General features: G+C 34.1%; 2 protein-coding genes across 3 annotated transcripts; one reads left to right on the top strand and one right to left on the bottom strand.

Annotated features, from left to right (window-relative positions):
* Positions 1–2,750: 2,750 nt before the first annotated feature.
* On the top strand, positions 2,751–8,429 carry LOC104899439 (pantoate--beta-alanine ligase). 2 transcript variants are annotated; one of them, XM_010686634.4, is made up of 5 exons: positions 2,751–3,004; positions 6,229–6,886; positions 7,612–7,725; positions 7,810–7,941; positions 8,100–8,429. In XM_010686634.4, the coding sequence occupies exons 2-5, from the start codon at positions 6,317–6,319 to the stop codon at positions 8,214–8,216; spliced, it is 933 nt and encodes a 310-aa protein (XP_010684936.2). In that variant the 5' UTR covers positions 2,751–3,004; positions 6,229–6,316; the 3' UTR covers positions 8,217–8,429. The 2 variants fall into 2 exon arrangements, with proteins under 2 accessions (XP_010684936.2, XP_048503755.1); XM_048647798.2 differs by lacking the exon at positions 2,751–3,004 and adding an exon at positions 3,495–3,840.
* A 114-nt stretch (positions 8,430–8,543) lies between these two features.
* On the bottom strand, positions 8,544–14,235 carry LOC104899438 (vesicle-associated membrane protein 722). The gene is made up of 5 exons (XM_010686633.4): positions 13,795–14,235; positions 10,022–10,163; positions 9,819–9,939; positions 9,592–9,654; positions 8,544–8,971 (listed from the first exon to the last, which is right to left on the bottom strand). Exons 1-5 carry the CDS (start codon positions 13,982–13,984, stop codon positions 8,822–8,824), a joined length of 666 nt encoding a protein of 221 aa, XP_010684935.2. The 5' UTR covers positions 13,985–14,235; the 3' UTR covers positions 8,544–8,821.
* Between the last annotated feature and the right edge of the window lie 3,962 nt (positions 14,236–18,197).

Here is an 18,197-nt window from a genome sequence, read left to right as displayed (position 1 = left end):
GAGTTTCACCTGATCTGAAATGATTAGTTTTGACCAATACCCGAATGACCAGTGAACGAATCAAATCTAAATAAAACGGAAACGACCTAAAATTAATCAAACCTACATAATCTGAACCGAATCGAAATTGGACAATCCGAAAACCAGGTTTGAAAATTCACGACCATCATCCAGATTCATACATAGAGGTGGCAAACAAGTCAGTTCATATTCAGCCCAACTTTGTGTTCGGGTTAGGTCCATTCAAGTCTATCTCATATTCGTACCATTTCGGGTTGGATACGAGTTTGATGACTTGGGTCAATATCTGGTCGTGTTGAATCAGGTTGACTTTGATCGGTTCAGATTAAGTCGGGTCAATTAGGTCACTCTTGAAAGTATTGCGTTATTTTGTATAATTAATATACGCTTATTTTTTTAAAAAAAATGTATGCTTTCTTTCAGTAGCAAATAAATAAAAACAAATAAATTAACTTTTGTGCACAAAAAGGGTGGGTTTTCACTAATAATCCAATTTGAATATCAATCTTAATAGTCATTTTTATATATTAGTAGTATATCATTTGCTTACCACATTAATTTCACTATTTAAAAATACTAACACTTGGAGATAAAAATATAGGGAAACCAATACTTAGACGGTCGTACATTATATTACATTAAAAAACAACACATAGACATAAGCAAACACAATTGGATATTTTTAAGCTTCATGGGGGTTGATGAGGGGCAGCAATGGGAGTTGATTTCGAGTCCTTATTCTCGGGTCACTTTCATGTCGGGTTTGTTCGGTTCATGTTGTCTTCGGATATGAGCCATGTTCGGGTCTGATTGGGTTCGGGACGGGTAATTTCGGGTTTTATTTCTATTTTCGTTGAAACTGAATCTCAGATAGGATATTTCAGTCCAGGTTAGGGATGGCAACTGGGCAGGGCGGATGCGGAGGATGATACCTCCACACCCGTACCCGCATAAAATTCCAATCCTCATCCCTGTTACACCACCCATTGCGAGGGAAAATTTCATCCCCATCCCCGCCCCACCAGGTACATATTTATACCATCCCCACCCCACCACCCGCATGGGTACTACACCCGCTTCATATCCGCGTCGTACCCATTTCTTCCCACACCCCACCACCCGAATGGGTATCCGCACCCGCTTACCTGCGTCATACCCACATATTTATACTTTGCAAGATAAAATTATTAATAAAAAAAGTATATAAATAGAATTTTAATCATATATATGTGGGGTGGGCGGGCGGGCGGGGTGGGCGGGGGTGGGGCGGACGAGGATGGGGTGGGGGATAGCATAAAATCCATACCCGCTCCACCACCCATTGCGGGTAGGATTTTAATCCCCACCCCCCTCCCCCTCCACTTAGGAGACCCGCCCCACTGTCATCCCTAGTCCAGGTAAATGGGTACAAGTCTGTTTTACCACCTATATTCATAAAGGGTATGTTTATTGGTAGTCCTTGAGTGAGTCTTAGAGTTGGGTCTTGTAAGAGTCTTGGCAGTATTCTTTAATAAGATTGGGACTAGTCTTGAGGTGAGTCTTCAAAATATAAACCCACTTCAAGACTCCCATTTTGTAGTAATACTCCCATGTGTCAAGATCTTGTTGGTTGAAGTAGGCCCACCAAAGCTACTAGGAGTACTTTATTACATATCATTTTTTTATGAATAACTGAGTCTGAAATAAAGTTTGAGAATAAAGTATAAAAGTATAGAGAGTCTGAAGTGAATATGAATCCGTTAGAAAACTGATGTGGCGAAGTCTGAACTCTTAAGTGTAGTATTGAGTCTTAGGATAAATTTACCCTTAACAAAAACGCCATGCGCGGTTTACGAGACAAAGTGTTTGTCCAAATCAGGGGCGGATCCAGCGTGGGTTCAATGGGTTCAAGTGAACCCACGTGGATCCGGGACAAAATCACGAAACTGGGCAAACCAAATAATATATTATATATTAAATACAGCAGCTTATATCATTGATAGGCATGGTAGCTCAGCGGTAAAACTTATAAAACAGTATCGTTTGTGATTCCTCTCAAGAGTCTCATGTTCGAATCTTTTCCTTTTTTTTTATCCTCCCTCTTTTTTAAGCTATGTTTTTTTATCTATAAATCTCTCCATCCTATCAAGTACAAATATTGTAAAAGCTAATGAAATTTAATTTACATTATCTTTGTTTCATATTTTGTTATACATATAAGTGTATAACACTCCATTGATAAGTTAATTCAATGAAAAAAGTCTTAATAGTTAATACATGATTCGTAGTTTGTATAACTTTATAGCTTGTTAAAAAATTAAGCCTTTCATTAGTACAAGAAATTATTTATCATACTTTTTGTAATGATGTAATTAAGAATAAAAGTCTCGCTAAGTACAATTGTTGAAAGTTTTTTTTTTTCCTTTTCTTTAGAAAATTGCAACAAATAGAAAAATTTAATTTGGAATTTACATAAAAATTATTCCGAACCCACGTGACCCAATTCCTGAATCCACCACTGGTCCAAATAACCACTGTTGTATCTTGTAACTTTGGAGTTTACGCACAATCTCTTTCGCTCTTATTATGTTTACCAAGGATGTCTTGGCCTAGTAGTTAAGATTGAGGTACTGTGAACGATAGGTCACAGGTTTGAATCCCCCCTCCCCTTCTTTGTACTTTGTACTGCCTTCGTGGCTCATATAGATAAAAAAAAAACAATCTCTTTCGCTCTTTGCTCCTGCACACAAGTCATGGAATCATAATTCATAACCCATCAATAACCTAATTGATCGATTGTGAAGATGTAATTTTGATTATTTTATTTCTTTTGTGATTGAGTTATAAGAGCCCATCTTCACAATCAGACTTTTTTTTATTCTATCTCCTCAACAAAGTTACAAACCCCAATTTTTGGGTTCTCTCTCCTCCGTGCAGCTTGGCTGTGGGCTGTGGCTACTCCGACTCACCGCCGCGCCGCTTGGCTGCTTTACGCCTTCAATCAGTAAGTTGTTAGTTGTGAGTTGTCAGTAAATTGAAGTATATATTTTTTTTTATAAACGTTGTTAGTTGTATAAATCTTTAATCAGCCTTCTGCTCCTAGCGCTTGTTGTTAGTTGTATTAATGTTTAAGTGTATTCAAATTAAAATTAAGATAAATTAGTTTGATCTTTTCCAATTAGTTTGTGGCTTTTGTATGAGAAATTGTTTAAATATGAATTATTGCATTTAGATGACATTTTTCTATGACTATTTGTTGTGGAATGCGGAATTGGATTAGGGACTTAGGCTCTATTTGATAGGGCGTAAAATGTTATCCCGGAGTTTTTCTCTATTTTCAATTTTACATTGTTTGGTTGACAAAAGAGCGTAAAATCATTTTCTCTTGAAGTAATATTACACTCCCAACCAGTGGCGGAACCAGCAGGGGGACATGGGACAGATGTCCCCCCACTTTGAAAAATTGATTTCACGGTAAAAAAAAAAACAGAGACAAAGGTTTGAGAAACGAAAAGGGAGAATTTGAGAAACCAAGGTTCAGATGGCTTCACCCTCTCTCTCCTCACTTCCTCCCTCAAACCCCATCTTCTTCTTCCCTAAAATTCTGACATTCTTTCTCAAAATCCCTTTTTTTAAAAAAACCCATTTTCACATTTCTTCTCCCACTCTTGGCTCAACTACCCTCAATCTTCCCTTCAACTCCAGTCAACAAGCCTAAATTCTCCAGCTTTCGTTATTGATGATTTTGGGAAGTGAACTTGATGATTTTGTTGCGAATGCAATTATTAGTCAGTTGGTTTTGTTGGATGCTCAAGATTCGTCTTTTTTCTAATTCTCCTGGTAGTTCTCTACTTCTCTTATGTATAGAATTTTTTTATCTTTTTGTTATTTTTTCTGAATTATTTGGGTTGAAATTTGTTGTAGTTTTGCGTTTGTATACTTTTTTTTTGGAGTATTAAATGTTTATTTTTGCATTGCTGAGCTTGAATTAATATGCCCTTGTTTTATTTTCTGGAAAGTCACCACTGCACTAACTCGGTGAGTTGTTTTTTTTTTATCTAACCTAAGTTTTTATTTCATTTTTTTAGGTGATATTTACCATTGTTTGGTTGTGCATTTGTGATTAAGGTTGAATTGTTGAATTAGTTGAATTGATTTGTTGTTGTTCATGATTTATTGAGTTGATTTGTTGATTCATGTTTTAGGTTTATTTAGTTTGTAATTTTTAATTTCTAATTTCGAAATTGTAAATATAAGTTGATTTATAATTGACTAGTTTGGTTTGATAATGTAATCGGCTCATGTTTATCAATTTATTGAGTAGAATTTTCGTACATTTCTATTTGGATGGTAAGACAATAAGCATTTGGAATTTCGGATGTAAAATGTTAAGTATTAAAGAATTTGTGTTATACTGTTTTTTTTTTAACCGAATGTCGGACGTCCGTATTTTGTCCCCCCACTTTGAGAATCCTGGCTCCGCCACTGCTCCCAATGATGGAAAATCATTTTCCCTTTCAAAATGAAGGAAAAACTATTTTCCGTTATCTCTCTTACACACTCCTCTCCCTACCTTCTTACTTTCCCTTTCATATTTATTTCATTTCATTATTTTTCTTAAATAGAACCAAACAACGGAAAACTAATTTTGTGTTTTCCATTGTAAATTATTTTCCACAAAAATCATTTTACACTGAAAATATTTTACGCCCTACCAAACGGAGCCTTAATGAAATGTGAGTTGTGGAAATTGGAATTTATTTTCTTATCTAATTGTGGATATTATATTAAATGCTAGAATTGGAGATGAAAAATAAAAGTTCAGAATTGACTTTTTGAAAACTTGTCGGATGCAACTGTAAATTTCATTCGAAAAATCTATGTAATCCTGTATTCACCCGTTTTCTTGAAGTGTTTGTAATTTAAGTGGTTAAATGAATGTTACGTTGAACTTCCTATTATAAATTTTGGTTGATTTACTTTTTATCTGTACCCCAATCCATCAAATCCTGGATTCGCCAATGGAGCTCTCCCCATTATTGGAATTATGCTCTTTCGGTGGACCGTGGACTCTCATGTAGATGTCGGTTTAAGAGAATGCTTCTTTATCAACTGAATTGTTATTGTTACATAAGGGCTAAGGCCACCCGCTACTTGCCTACTCAAAAAGAAAGTAGGTTTGCGAATGTGTTGATTTTAGCTACAGATTTTTACATGCTGAAAATAATGAACACATGTCAGCAACAAATAAATATTGAATATGCAGCAAAAGCTTTTGAAGATTCTGAAAACAAAAAACATCAAAAGACTTTAGAAATTAATAGAATTTAAACATAAATGTGCAAAGAAATTTCTATGACACACATCAACAACACTGGATATTCAAGTTGTCTTTAACATTTGAACATGGAGAGTTTCTTTGTTTATGTTCAAAAGTTTTACCTATGTATTCCAAAGTTCCAGTTTTACTGTCAGAAGCTTTATCTTATACTTCATGTTGATAAGTTAAAATATGTATGTTCAGGGTTATGAGAAGACAACCTATAGGGTCCTAAGACCATGTAATAATGAATGGTTTTTAGCATTCTCTTTGGCTCTTTCCATGATTCTTATCCAAAATTTGAAGTGGGCTAATTTTCAAACTTATTGAAATGAGTTAAATTGGTCTGCACTTCCCTTCCCGAAACTAAGCTCTTTACATGAATTCCTAATGTGAAACATATTTGAAATTATTCCTTATGAAGTCGTTAAAATAGATTGTATGACCTCATTTTGTTAAATTTTAATTCTCTATCATTGTGTGTATTTCCATCACATCTCCGTCTCAAAATTTCCAGCTCTGTCACTGTCCAAATCCTTCTATTCTTGGTTTTTACCGTCTTAAAATTTCTAGCTTTGTCACTGTCCAAGTCCCTCTATACTTGGTCTTAATTAACCGTCGTAAAATTCCTGGCTTTTGTCACTGTCCAAGCCCCTCTATTCTTGGTCCTTACTGATTTTCATGGATCTATGTGCATTTTTACTTGATAGTGCAAATTGCACTTCTTGCCTTTTTGTTTACAATCGTTTTCATTTTTAGCTTTTTCTTTTCTTTTTTTCTGGTTGGATAGGTCACTAATAAGTAGTGGATGTGAGAGTGCACTTCACACTTTTTGGAGAGTGCATATATAATTTTTTCCTTCATTTTTTACAACTTACAAATAGTCTACTGCATCTTCAAATTTACAGGATGTGAATATACTTGTTTCTGATATAACGAGAATTTAATAAAGGGTTCTTTGATAATCAATCCCTTGGTTCCAATCACTCCTCAACAATGGGTCGAGAGCCAGAGATAATCACAAGCAAAGACAAAATGAGAAGATGGTCAAGAGCAATGAGAGCCCAAGGCAAGGCCATAGGGCTAGTACCTACAATGGGATATCTTCACAAAGGCCATCTCGCTCTCGTTAATGAAGTCCGTCAACATGCCCAGCTCATTGTTGTCTCCATCTATGTTAACCCAGGTCAGTTCTCTACCTCAGAGGATCTTTCCACATATCCATCTGACTTTAATGGTGATTTGCAGAAGCTAATGTCTGTTCCTGGGGGTGTTGATGTTGTCTTTAATCCCCATGACTTGTATGATTATGGTAGTTGGAGGGGGACAGAAGGTATGGAGAAGAAAGAAGATGTAGGAGAGGTGTCTTGTTTGGAGGAAAAGGGAGGTGGGCATGAAACTTGGGTTAGAGTTGAGAAATTGGAGAAGGGCTTGTGCGGAAAGAGTAGACCCCTGTTTTTTAGAGGGGTGGCTACTGTTGTAAGTAAATTGTTCAATATTGTGGAGCCTGATGTTGCTGTCTTTGGAAAGAAGGATTATCAACAGTGGCGAATTATTCGTAGAATGGTGAGCCGGCTTCATTTTTGTTTTGCTTCTACAAGTATTCTTGTTTGTGAACTATTTTCTGTTCTCTTAAGATTGTGTTTTTTCAACTTCAGTCAACATGTGATTGTGGTGGTGGTGATGTTAATAATGGCGGTCGTTTTTTTGTCATTTTTTTGTCATATTATATTTTATGATGTTCCTTACTTGGCCTGTTGAAGATGATGATGAGTTGCCTTGTTAGTGATTAATTCATGAGCATTGTGCTCTTTCTGTGATGAGAGTTGAAGTTCAGGCGACCAATCGAGATTTAACCCTGAAGGCTGAACCTCTAGGTGAGTAAATAGCTATCAGCTTCTAGTATAGGAGCCCAAAGGAGTTCCAATCATGACCTATATTCAATTTGGTTTGAATGTTTAGTTGCTTACTAGAAGATGAAACGTCATTCCATGACAGTCATTTGAGAGCGATTGCCTCTAGGTCCTGCAGATGTCAGTCCTTAAGACTGAAACATTGCTGGAATTATGGATTACACCATATATGTTAATTTAATCCAAAAAAGTTGTAAAGGGTGGTAACTGCAGCAATTTATATGTACTGTATTTTTTTTTGGAAAGATAAACTATCTCTTAGCTGCGGTTTCATCACCTTTGTAGAAAAATCTGGGAACATATAAGCTGTAAAATTTCCTGTCACAATCTTGTGGCCTATTGCATGGTTGATCTGTTACCAAACAACTATTTATACAGGTTCGAGATCTAGACTTTGCTGTCAAAGTAATTGGATCAGATATTGTGCGTGAAGATGATGGTTTAGCAATGAGTTCCCGTAATGTGTACCTGTCACCCGAGGAGAGGCAAAAGGTTAAAGATTATAACTTGTACTTCACATTTGTTTTTCCTTAAATGTATCTCAGTCACTGATGCCCTCTGTTTTTGCATCTCCAGGCCTTGACTATCAATAGGTCCCTGTCAAAAGCCAAACATGCAGCAGAAGAAGGGCAAATTAATTGCAAAATTCTGCAGGATTCAGTAATCCTTGCAATAGAGGAAGCTGGTGGAAAAGTAGATTATGCTGAGGTAAATCAGTTGTTACCTTTATATTTGTGTAGGCAATAGGCTATATGCTCTAGCAGCTAAATGAATCTTTTTGACCTTTTGCAATGCTTATCTTTGTAATCTGGTTTCTGATACAATTAATTTATATATTTTTTGTCGTGTGATTTGATCGGAAGCAGATAGTAGATCAAGAGACCTTAGAAGCAGTTGAAGAAATAAAGGCCCCTGTTGTAATTTGTATTGCTGCCTGGTTTGGGAAGGCTAGGTTGATTGATAATATAGAGATTAATGCCTGAAAAGCATATTTTATGCAAAAATTGCAGATTCTGCTTTCAATTGTCTCAAGATTTGTTTTCAATTTTCTTCCTCAAAAAGTTTAATGTGAGGCAAGCCAGTCGTAGAGTTTGCATCATTATTTGTATATTCTAGTAATGAATAACTCATGCTTTAGAATTTGGCGTTGTTTGTTGCAAGAGGTCTTCTTTGGTAAATATTAGTATATCTGTCTGTCTGAAGTATTTGTGCTGCAACAAGTAGTATCTGTACCACACATTTGTGCTAATGCAACATATGGTCAATATATATAAGCAACTAAGCAAACAGTATCTGTGCCACATTTGTGCTAATGCAACATATGGTCAATATATATAAGCAATTAAGCAAGCAGTATCTGTACCACATTGTGCTAATGCATATATCATCAATATCTTTAGGCAAGCTAGATTTATCATTTAGATAAGCTAAGAAAAAGCAACCATTTCTAGGACCAACTTTGAATAATATCCTACTACTTTCAAGAGGAATTTGGTACAAAACTGTACAAAATGGTCTAAAATCCATCATACAGTGTAGATGGCAACTCTAGCGTGTATGTATATAGAGCATATATAGATCTCGTTAACTAATGGGTGCACTTGAAGCCGCCACAAATGGACAAAATTAGGATGATAATCAAGGCCACGATTATAGCAATGACTACTAGCTTTATCTTCATGTTCTCCCACCACATCTTTCTCCTAATTTTGGTTCCTTGGGTCCTGAAATCTTGTGCCTGCACACAATATATCAAATGGTATAAGCAGAAAAACAAGAGTTGTGAATAGCAGAAATAGTTGTCTTTTGCAAGTGAGGCCAAAGAGCCTTTCTATAGGCATCAATTTTCATTAGGGGGCACCCGTGGAAACGGGGTGGAAGGGGGTAGGCGGCAGCTTCACTGAACTGAAGCTTTATGCAACATAGGTGACCCGGTCTAGGCTCACGTGTACCAGTCCAAAAAAAGTTCCAAAAGCATGTGAGAACAAGGTACATGAATGGCAAAACTCTTTTGTATGACAAGCGACAAGCCTATCTACATGATGAAGTGTGATTAATTTTCCAAAAGCGTGAATTTTGCAAGCGCAGTCCAAAATAAAATTTTACAAATGAGGAAACAAGGAATTTCTTTCGAGTCAGTAGAGGTAAGAAATCCATATAAACGAAGGATTAATATCCCTTAAAATGTGATATTCACCCATTAATTGTAACTTCCTTTTCGTCTTCTGGCATTGATAAGATTGATTACAATGTGAAATTTTTTGAATAAGTAAATATTTAAGGACAAAGTCCAGAATTTACATAATTTAAATGTTGTATAATTTCAGCTATCTGCGAATAGTCGTGTAAGCCACTGACCTGGGAACGAAGGTTCTCTGTTTTGTCCACTAAGAGCTCAATTTTTTCACCTCTGTCAAGAACCTGAAACCAGAATTTCCTTAACAATCAATCATTTGCAAATATATATCAATAGGGGCCAAATCCCACAGAGAATTGACAAAGTGCATCAAGTTTGTAATGAGGAGCATAACCGCCTATCTAACAGGACATCCAGTGACCAAAGAATAACATGACATGCTGTATACCTTCTCAATATTTTCCATCATTACTCCTTTAACTTCTGACACTTGAGCTTTCACTTTGGCAAGCTTGTTAATCTCCTCAGGGTGGTCTACGCAGTACTGCATCTGCTCCTTCAACTTAGGTCTAAAATCAAGACATAAATGAAGCACACACCAAAAAATAAAGAAAGGACATTTCTCAGAAGAAGAAAGTGCACAACAATTACCCAAATTCTTTGTTCAGACCCTTTGCAGAAGCTGTAGCAGCTTTGCCACCTCCATATTTCTTGGTAAACTCATCCTTGACTCTCTCAAGGAAAGCAATTGGAATCTGCCTACCCGCAGATTCAACTGCAACAACACAGTAAGCTGCACCACAGAAGAGCACATAGCAAGTCACGAAAAGACCAGCTACTACCCATACCAGATAACGACCAGCACAAGTGAAGAAGAAATGGGCTAAGAGATACATAATCTAGCAAGATATACGTATAAGAAGCAGAGATCAAACCAGAAACTGGAAGGTAAGGGGGAAGGGCCTACATTGGCCTACATTGGGGTCAATTAAGAGTTCGAGCACATTCCTCTTTTTTTCTTGTCACTTTGCCTATCTAAATTCACGATACCAGTCAACCAGAACATGCAACAATAACATCAATCTATATAAGTTCAATTGAATCCATCTAAACATGGCAGGAATGCACCAAACAAGAAATATTAGTCACCAAAACTCAAAGGTGATTTGTTTTACCATCGTGCCTAAGTTTTTGAATTTGGTTTTGGTTCCACATAGCCAAAAAGATAGCAAAGATAACAAAGATGTGAAAAATGATTTAAACAATTACCTTCATTTAAAACATAAATATAAAACATTTGAATGCTAATTCAACAAGGGCATTGCATCACCTCATGGTAAACCAAATAAGGCAAATATTAACAGTCAACCTCTTTTGCAGACAGAAGCATGAATCAGCCTTTGTTAATCGTTAATCATAGGCATCATCTTAAAGAACTAATTTCTGGGGAAGAAGAGGAGAGCAGTTTTTCTAAATTTGAGCAATACATAAAGATGCGCACACTGAAGCTACCACTATTACGACAAATGATCTTATTTTTTCTAAATTTCATTGTAGGCATACAATAATTAACTTACAACAACACACCAACTACTAATATTGCCACCAGATCAGCACTCTTATCATCCTATCCAACTGACAACTAATCATTTTTAGTACCCAATATTGTTCCTGCATCACATGCACTCTTAAGATATCTCCTCTTTGCCTTGTAACATGTTTCCCATCATAACACAATAATGACAAGGAGCCAAGAAAACACAATGCCTAATCTAACAGAGTACAGGCATGAACATCAGTGGCTAGCCACAGGACTAAAAATAGGATGTTCTACAACATATCCGTAAAAGTTTACCAAAAGACAATTTCACTAGTCTATAGCAATGATCATCAACATTCCAGTCACCACAAAACAAAATCGTGAGTCGATATTAATGTACATCATGTCTTCATTAGAGACTACCCACCAAATTGTACCCCATTAACCGTGCTCCTATCTTGTGAGGGTGATCCCTCAAATAAAGAATCTTCCTAATACAATGAGAAAATTGTAGGTCATTAAAGGAAATATTCAAAGGAAGAACAATAAAAGCAACTTCCCAACAAGGAAAGGCATAAGAATAAATAGGGTTGCGGAGAGTTATTAGTATCATTATATCATGGTAGAAAACTACTCTATTTATTTGTATATAACAGACCACATCTGATAAGGGTTCGTTGTTTCAGATATTGAGTTAGAATATTAGTATAACTTTTCTAAAAGAATTTTTTGAGATATTGAGTTAGAATATTAGTATAACTTTTCTAAAAGAATTTTTTGAGATATTGAGTTAGAATATACATATAACCCTTCTCTAAGAAGAATCACATCTTTTCTATATCAATAAGTAGTCTTTCCTTCAGGATCTTAGGTATAATTGAGGGTAATATAGGATAATTCAATTCTAGATTACTCAATTTAATACGTAAGATACTTTTGGGATAGCTTAAAGACTATCTAGTTACAAATATAAGAAGCATAACAACATGCTTGTATCTTCAAAGATGAATCTAAAGAATATTTCTATAATTTAATAACCAATAAGCTGAGCTTTATCTATTAGTATATTATTTTAAAACAAAAGGAGTTAAAAGAAGGCCAATAAGGGGCTTAAGACTGAGAAGCTAAGTGTCTAAATCTATTTTCAGGTGATAGCCAAAAAGGAAACAAACAGTACTAAGTGCTCCCCCATGATCCTCTTAATTCTAATTAGTCAAATCTCACCAGGAGAAAAAATGTATTGATCCTAATGCTCAACTGTGGATCTTGAACAAAAAAGATGAATGACCACCTTCCTAAAGTTTAAACCTCCCAACATTTTGTGAAAACAAGTTAAGTGCACTCAACTCAAATGCAATGACCTCTTGTATGTTTGTTCTAAACAATATAAATTTTATCAGTAACAACTCAGAAAATAATATATGGTGTTGGGCCCCACCCGCCCCATGGAAAATGATGTTTTGTAAATAGGGATGTGCACAGGTTTGGGCGGGTCTAGCTAGACCCAAACCTAGACCCGCAAATTTGGTTAGCCCCAGACCCACAAGGACTAGAAAATCCGGACCCTTATCCAGATCAAATGGGTCCAACGGGTCCTGGGTCCAAAACATATCCAAAATGGGTCTCAAGGTTATTAGGAGTTTTGGTTTTTTTTTTTTTACCTGCGAATTTTGTACACCCGTTTTTTTAGTTATTAACATGATAAAAGAACAAAATAATAGTTTAATTCTTATAGAAACATTTAAACTAAAACGTCCACAACAAGTTGACTTTGGCCTTAGTAAAAAGTTTTATTACACTTTATACATATATTTATTTGTATTATAATACAAATCTTTAATATGTAAAAACGAAAATGGGTCTACGGGGCAGGTGTGAATTCATGAGACCCAGACCCGGATTTTAACACCCAGATTCAACCCAAACCTAAAAATGAGTCGGGTCCACCATGTGGGTCCATGCCTATCCCTATGTGAAAAAACAATTTACAGGCAATCTACCCACTTAGCTAAGATCTCATTAACACAGCATACGATTCGTTTAAGCTGACACACATTCCACAAAAAAATACTTGTCAACTCCCTCAAATCAGCTTTTATTAAAATACAACAGAAGAGCAATTGAGATTATGAGAAAACAAGTGATATTGGGCCAGCAATTGTCAAAAACAACTACTGTTAAGGAAAGAATATGGAGGGTGGGTGGTTAAAACCGTCATCAACAATAACTTGGAAGAAATTTTGATATACTTTCGCCCACAAACTCTTTCATGATAAGCACGCCGTTTAAACATTCAATATATCCTCAATTCAATGAATAATTCTTAGGTGGTAATAACAAAAACGATCATGAAAATCAAGTGGTTCACTATGATTTTAGGCGCACATTTTAAAATCTAACACCATTCTGAACCACTAGATTTCTCATCGCCACCAAATACGACCACCTCAAATAGTTACACACCATAACACCTCTGTCCCAAAATAGAATGTTTACATCACCATAAAATACCAAACTATTTTTTTTTTTTACATCAATACCAAGAACTATTGATGATATAACAAAACAATAATTGTGTCTCCAACAAAATGTCTTAATCACCAAATAAAATAAACCCAATTCCCTCATTATATAATATACATACATAGTCTTTTTTTTCATAACTGACAAACATATTAACATAATATAATACACCACGCACAACAATATTAAATATTTTTTTTCCAAATCTGCATATTATTAAACAATTAAATGATAGATTCATTACAGCAAATTCAAAAAGACAATCAAAACAAAAGGGCATGCAAAAAACATAATGGGAATTTTTTAAAAAATGGAGGAATTATAAATATAAAAAAATGAAAGAGAGAGAAAGGGAAAATACTGAAGCCATTATCGACGAGGTAGTTGAAAGTATGGCCATCACAGGTGTAGGTAAATTTGCTGCTGGAAGAGGGTAATTTTTGAAGGCATTGAGTTGCAACCGACGTAAAATTTCCGGAAAATTCTGTGAATTCCGCAAGAATTACCGTGCCCCGAGCAACGAAGCTGTAGATCAAGGACTGTTGCCCCATTTTTTTTATCTCTATCCTACAAAATTCACCCCCAAAATTTGATGAATTTTTGCAAAAAGAGGGGATTTATGGAAGAAAGGAAGGAAGGAATTTTTTGTAGGGAAGTTTGGGAAGAGGAAGCGTGAGAATGGGAGAAAGGTATATGAATGAAAAATGTTATGATGTTTTTTTTAATTTTTTTTTTTGTATTTTTGGGAATTGGGTGATTTTGAATTGATTAATTTGAGAGAGAGAGGCGTTCCCGTTTTTATTTTTTTTTTGAAAGAGAAATTTCATTAATTGAAGGCCAAACGGCATCTACAATAAGTATTAAAGTAAAACAAGATACAATTAAACAAGACTAAATCAAATTCGTCTTCGAACAAACTACAATGAACCAGATCGAACAATACAGCACAGCCCTCTTGTATTTGCTGAATCAAGCAGCTATTGATGAGGAAGTCTATCATTCTGATATAGTTTGGGAAGAACATTCTTGATCGAGTTAGGTTGACCGCATCCGATATTCCAATACCTTCATGTTGAGTCTCAAACTTCAACCAATGAGAATAATTTCTCATACCTAAAAACAAAAGAACCATACTCACAACTCCCATAGGGGAGAAGGAGATTTCCAAAACAGAAACTAAAAACCCCATAATATATTATTGTTCTTGTATTTTTGGAATGTTTTTTTTTTTTGAGTTATTTGGTGTCAAGATTTGGGATTATTATTTCACTAATATATTATGGTTTTTGGATAATTGTTCATTAAGATATAACTAGTTTTAGGATCGGTGCATAATACACGGAAGTATTTTTTTTTCTTAATAACATATTTAAAAGAAGTTACATAATAACAATATAACAAATTACACAAACTCAAAATCATAATGTAAGAGTGGTGAAGAACACAATTCACAAATGAAATTTCTAAATGTAAACTACATTTGTTGTACTTGTACGTACACCGTGTTCTTTATGAAACAGAAGGATCTTGACACTTTTTTTTTCATAACGCTGGAAACGGAAATATAAAATTGTCTATGGATGAAAACAGATCTCGGGAGATACATGCTTACATGAGACAGAGATTATTGTTGACTTTTGTTTATAGTCATACCAAAACAAACCACTAAAGGAAACTGTCGTTTTTGAAATCTAATAGGACATTTGACGGAGTCAGACGGGGTCAGTGTCATTCTTGGGATAAATACCACGATTCCCTAAATTATTGACGACTAAACTTGTCCCATTACATAATCCAGATGTTTCGTCAATATTCCTATCAAGCATGACTGGTGCACCAACCTTTATTCGTATTTTATGATTTGGGAGTTTGAGGAATTCAGTGGAGTGTATTTCTTGTAATCCAAAATTGTTTTCTTCTTTGCTTATAGAATCCGAACTCAAATACATGTTATCTTCTATAGAAATGATAGGTAGAACATGATCATTGACTATCTTCATTATCTCATTTGTTGGCGCTAAAATTCTTGAAAATATTTAGCTTCCCAAATATGCTCATGTAGGTTTTGGGTACGTGCTATCAACAATTGCTGAAATTGGATCTGCCCTAGAATCTATAAGGATATCTTTTGCAACTTCAATTACGGCTACACCATCATTAGGCCCCTAATTTATATTATTAGCTCTTAGACCCGTGCAAGTTGCACGAATTTTTATTTTATTTTATAAATTCAAGATTATAAGATTTTTTTTCTTAAATCATGGTGTGAATATTAACTTGTGATTTAAAATTCTGTAATCGTGTAAAGATACTTTATAACTGGCTAACGACCCATGTCTTCATTAGTTGATGTTGTTTATGTCATGGTAGATCGCATGACCCACCAATTTTACTTAAAATGATCGAAAAAATATTTGCTCTACCTACTATATCCCTTAAAGGCTATATTAAATCATAATTCGCACCACTAGTGGTACTCAACCATTCAACTACTTCCGCTCCTGTTTCCTACAGTCTCACTCACCCTCTCTCTAGCTCCCTCGCACTAAGGCCACCCATTGGTCATCACCTACCAGGCCCCCACTACTTGTATGCTTCACCTTGACTTGCAATCTACATGTACCTTTTTTTCTTTCACTATGAAAATATATTTCTGTTGGTTTTATAAATTGTTAATGAGTTTACATCAATTTGCATGGGATTAGTTATACAATTGAATTTTGATTGATAAAATTAAAAATTTATAGATTATTGTGGTTAAAAACATAAATTTCTAGAAGTTCGTTTTCAATTTAATTATCACCTATTTTTAGTGAAAACATCTTTTTTTTTCCCATGTCTATTCTCGTTCCCCCAATTTTTTCCAGGTTTATTTTTCTATTGACTTTTGTTGTATTTTCTCCATTTTTGAAATATGGGTTTTGGTTAATTTCCTAAAAGGTAAGTTATACTATTAATTTTGCTAAAAAATATAATTACGAAAATTTTATGGATATGGTTAAAATTATGATGCTAACTTTTTTTATGGATAAGGTTAAAGTTTGAGAAATTAGTATATTACTTTTTCGAGTGAAAATTTTTATGAAGTATTTTGTTGATGAACGGAGGTGACCCACCATGCATTCACAAAATCTTGGATATCTGTCACTGCTTTATTACACAACTAGTTTTCCACCCGTGCAAAAATGCACGGGAAGTTTATGTTTTTGATTTAATTTTGTATATCAAATAAGAATATGTATATATTATGTTATACATGGTAAAACACTGCAAGTCTGCATGTAGCATTTATTGAAGAGGAAACACGAAAAAACCCTGTATCTCAACGAAGTGAATGAACATCACAAATGAATTATTAAATGACAATAATAATAAGAGTATTTTAAAAACATTTTGAACCACTTCTTTGTACTATACATTTGTGGTAATATTTGAGTTTTCACGTTCTTTATCAGCTACTAATGTTTTTCAAACCCTTTTTGCTAATAACTCTTGATATGACAATATATATTTAAAATTATATAATACGTCCCTTGAAATCATGGTGTATCTATATTTATATAAATATGTAATGAAATAGTATAAACATAAAAGTAGAGCAGGCAACCAACATTTAATAAACAGGTTGAAATACTCAACCCTGACCCGACCTGTGTGATAAACGAATTACCCGTTTAACCCATTTAATCATAATTATTATTATACAAAAATTAATTATTTTCTTAAAAGTATATATGAGAGAGTTCATTGTTGAAAGTATACATGTTTAATATTTCTTATAATAATTGTGACCAATTTTAGCAATATTTATTTTTTAAACCAAATTTTAGATTTATCAATATATTTTTCGAAAATTTTCTACATATATGAAAGTTAATAAAGTCAAAGCATGTCAATTTCGAGTCAAAAATGTCAACCTTAACCTACTTGTTTAATCAATGGGTTAGAAAATCGGTCAAAGTTTCAACCCTAACCTGCTTATTTTGGGTTAGGTTCGGATCGTATTTCGTATTGAGTTAGCTTTTGCAAACCCTACATAAAGTAGTGACATTATAATTTACCCTGTATAGTAAATGTAAATTAACAAAAAAATTAAAGAGAAAATACATTTTTCAATTTAATTTATTAAAAAAATAAGTTGCAACTCATCTTATCAAATAGACAATAAATTTCATTTATATTGTAATATATAAATTGAATATATATTGTAATGTATAAATTTTTCTTCTAATATATACCTAAAAAATGAATATAGAAATATCAGTTATTAATATTCTTCAAACCCTTTTTGCTAATAACACTTGATATGACAATATATATTTAAAGTTATATAATACGTCCCTTGAAATCATGGTGTATATATTTATATAAATATGTAATGAAATAGTATAAAAAATAAAAGTAGAGCAGGCAACCAAGTTGGGCTGGCAATCAGTTCATGTTTGGTTGGATTTGCATTTGGGTTTACTAAACATTTAATAAAGAGGTTGAAATACTCAACCCTGACCCGACCTATTTGATAAACGAATTACCCGTTTAACCCATTTAATCATAATTATTATTATAAAAAAGTTTCATGTATATTGTAATATATAAATGAAATATATATTGTAATGTATAAATTTTCTTCTAATATATACCTGAGAAATGAATATAAAAATATCCTACACGATATTATGATCTTGTAATGAGAATTGTATAAATAATTAAAATGGGTTTAACCTTAAACAAAAGAATTAAATGGACTTGTTATCTAAAATGATA

This window comes from Beta vulgaris, chromosome 7, assembly GCF_026745355.1.
Source record: "Beta vulgaris subsp. vulgaris cultivar EL10 chromosome 7, EL10.2, whole genome shotgun sequence".
Classification (NCBI taxonomy): Eukaryota; Viridiplantae; Streptophyta; class Magnoliopsida; order Caryophyllales; family Amaranthaceae; genus Beta; species Beta vulgaris.
This window is presented reverse-complemented; position numbering and strand designations above follow the sequence as displayed.

Coding starts and splice junctions, on each gene's coding strand:
- LOC104899439 (XM_010686634.4), top strand. CDS start 6,317: ATGGGTCGAGAGCCAGAGATAATCACAAGCAAAGACAAAATGAGAAGA. Junction 6,887..7,611: donor GGCGAATTATTCGTAGAATG/GTGAGCCGGCTT, acceptor CTATTTATACAG/GTTCGAGATCTAGACTTTGC. Junction 7,942..8,099: donor GAAAAGTAGATTATGCTGAG/GTAAATCAGTTG, acceptor GATCGGAAGCAG/ATAGTAGATCAAGAGACCTT.
- LOC104899438 (XM_010686633.4), bottom strand. CDS start 13,984: ATGGGGCAACAGTCCTTGATCTACAGCTTCGTTGCTCGGGGCACGGTA. Junction 9,940..10,021: donor GGTCTGAACAAAGAATTTGG/GTAATTGTTGTG, acceptor TCTTGATTTTAG/ACCTAAGTTGAAGGAGCAGA. Junction 9,655..9,818: donor TGATGGAAAATATTGAGAAG/GTATACAGCATG, acceptor TTCTGGTTTCAG/GTTCTTGACAGAGGTGAAAA.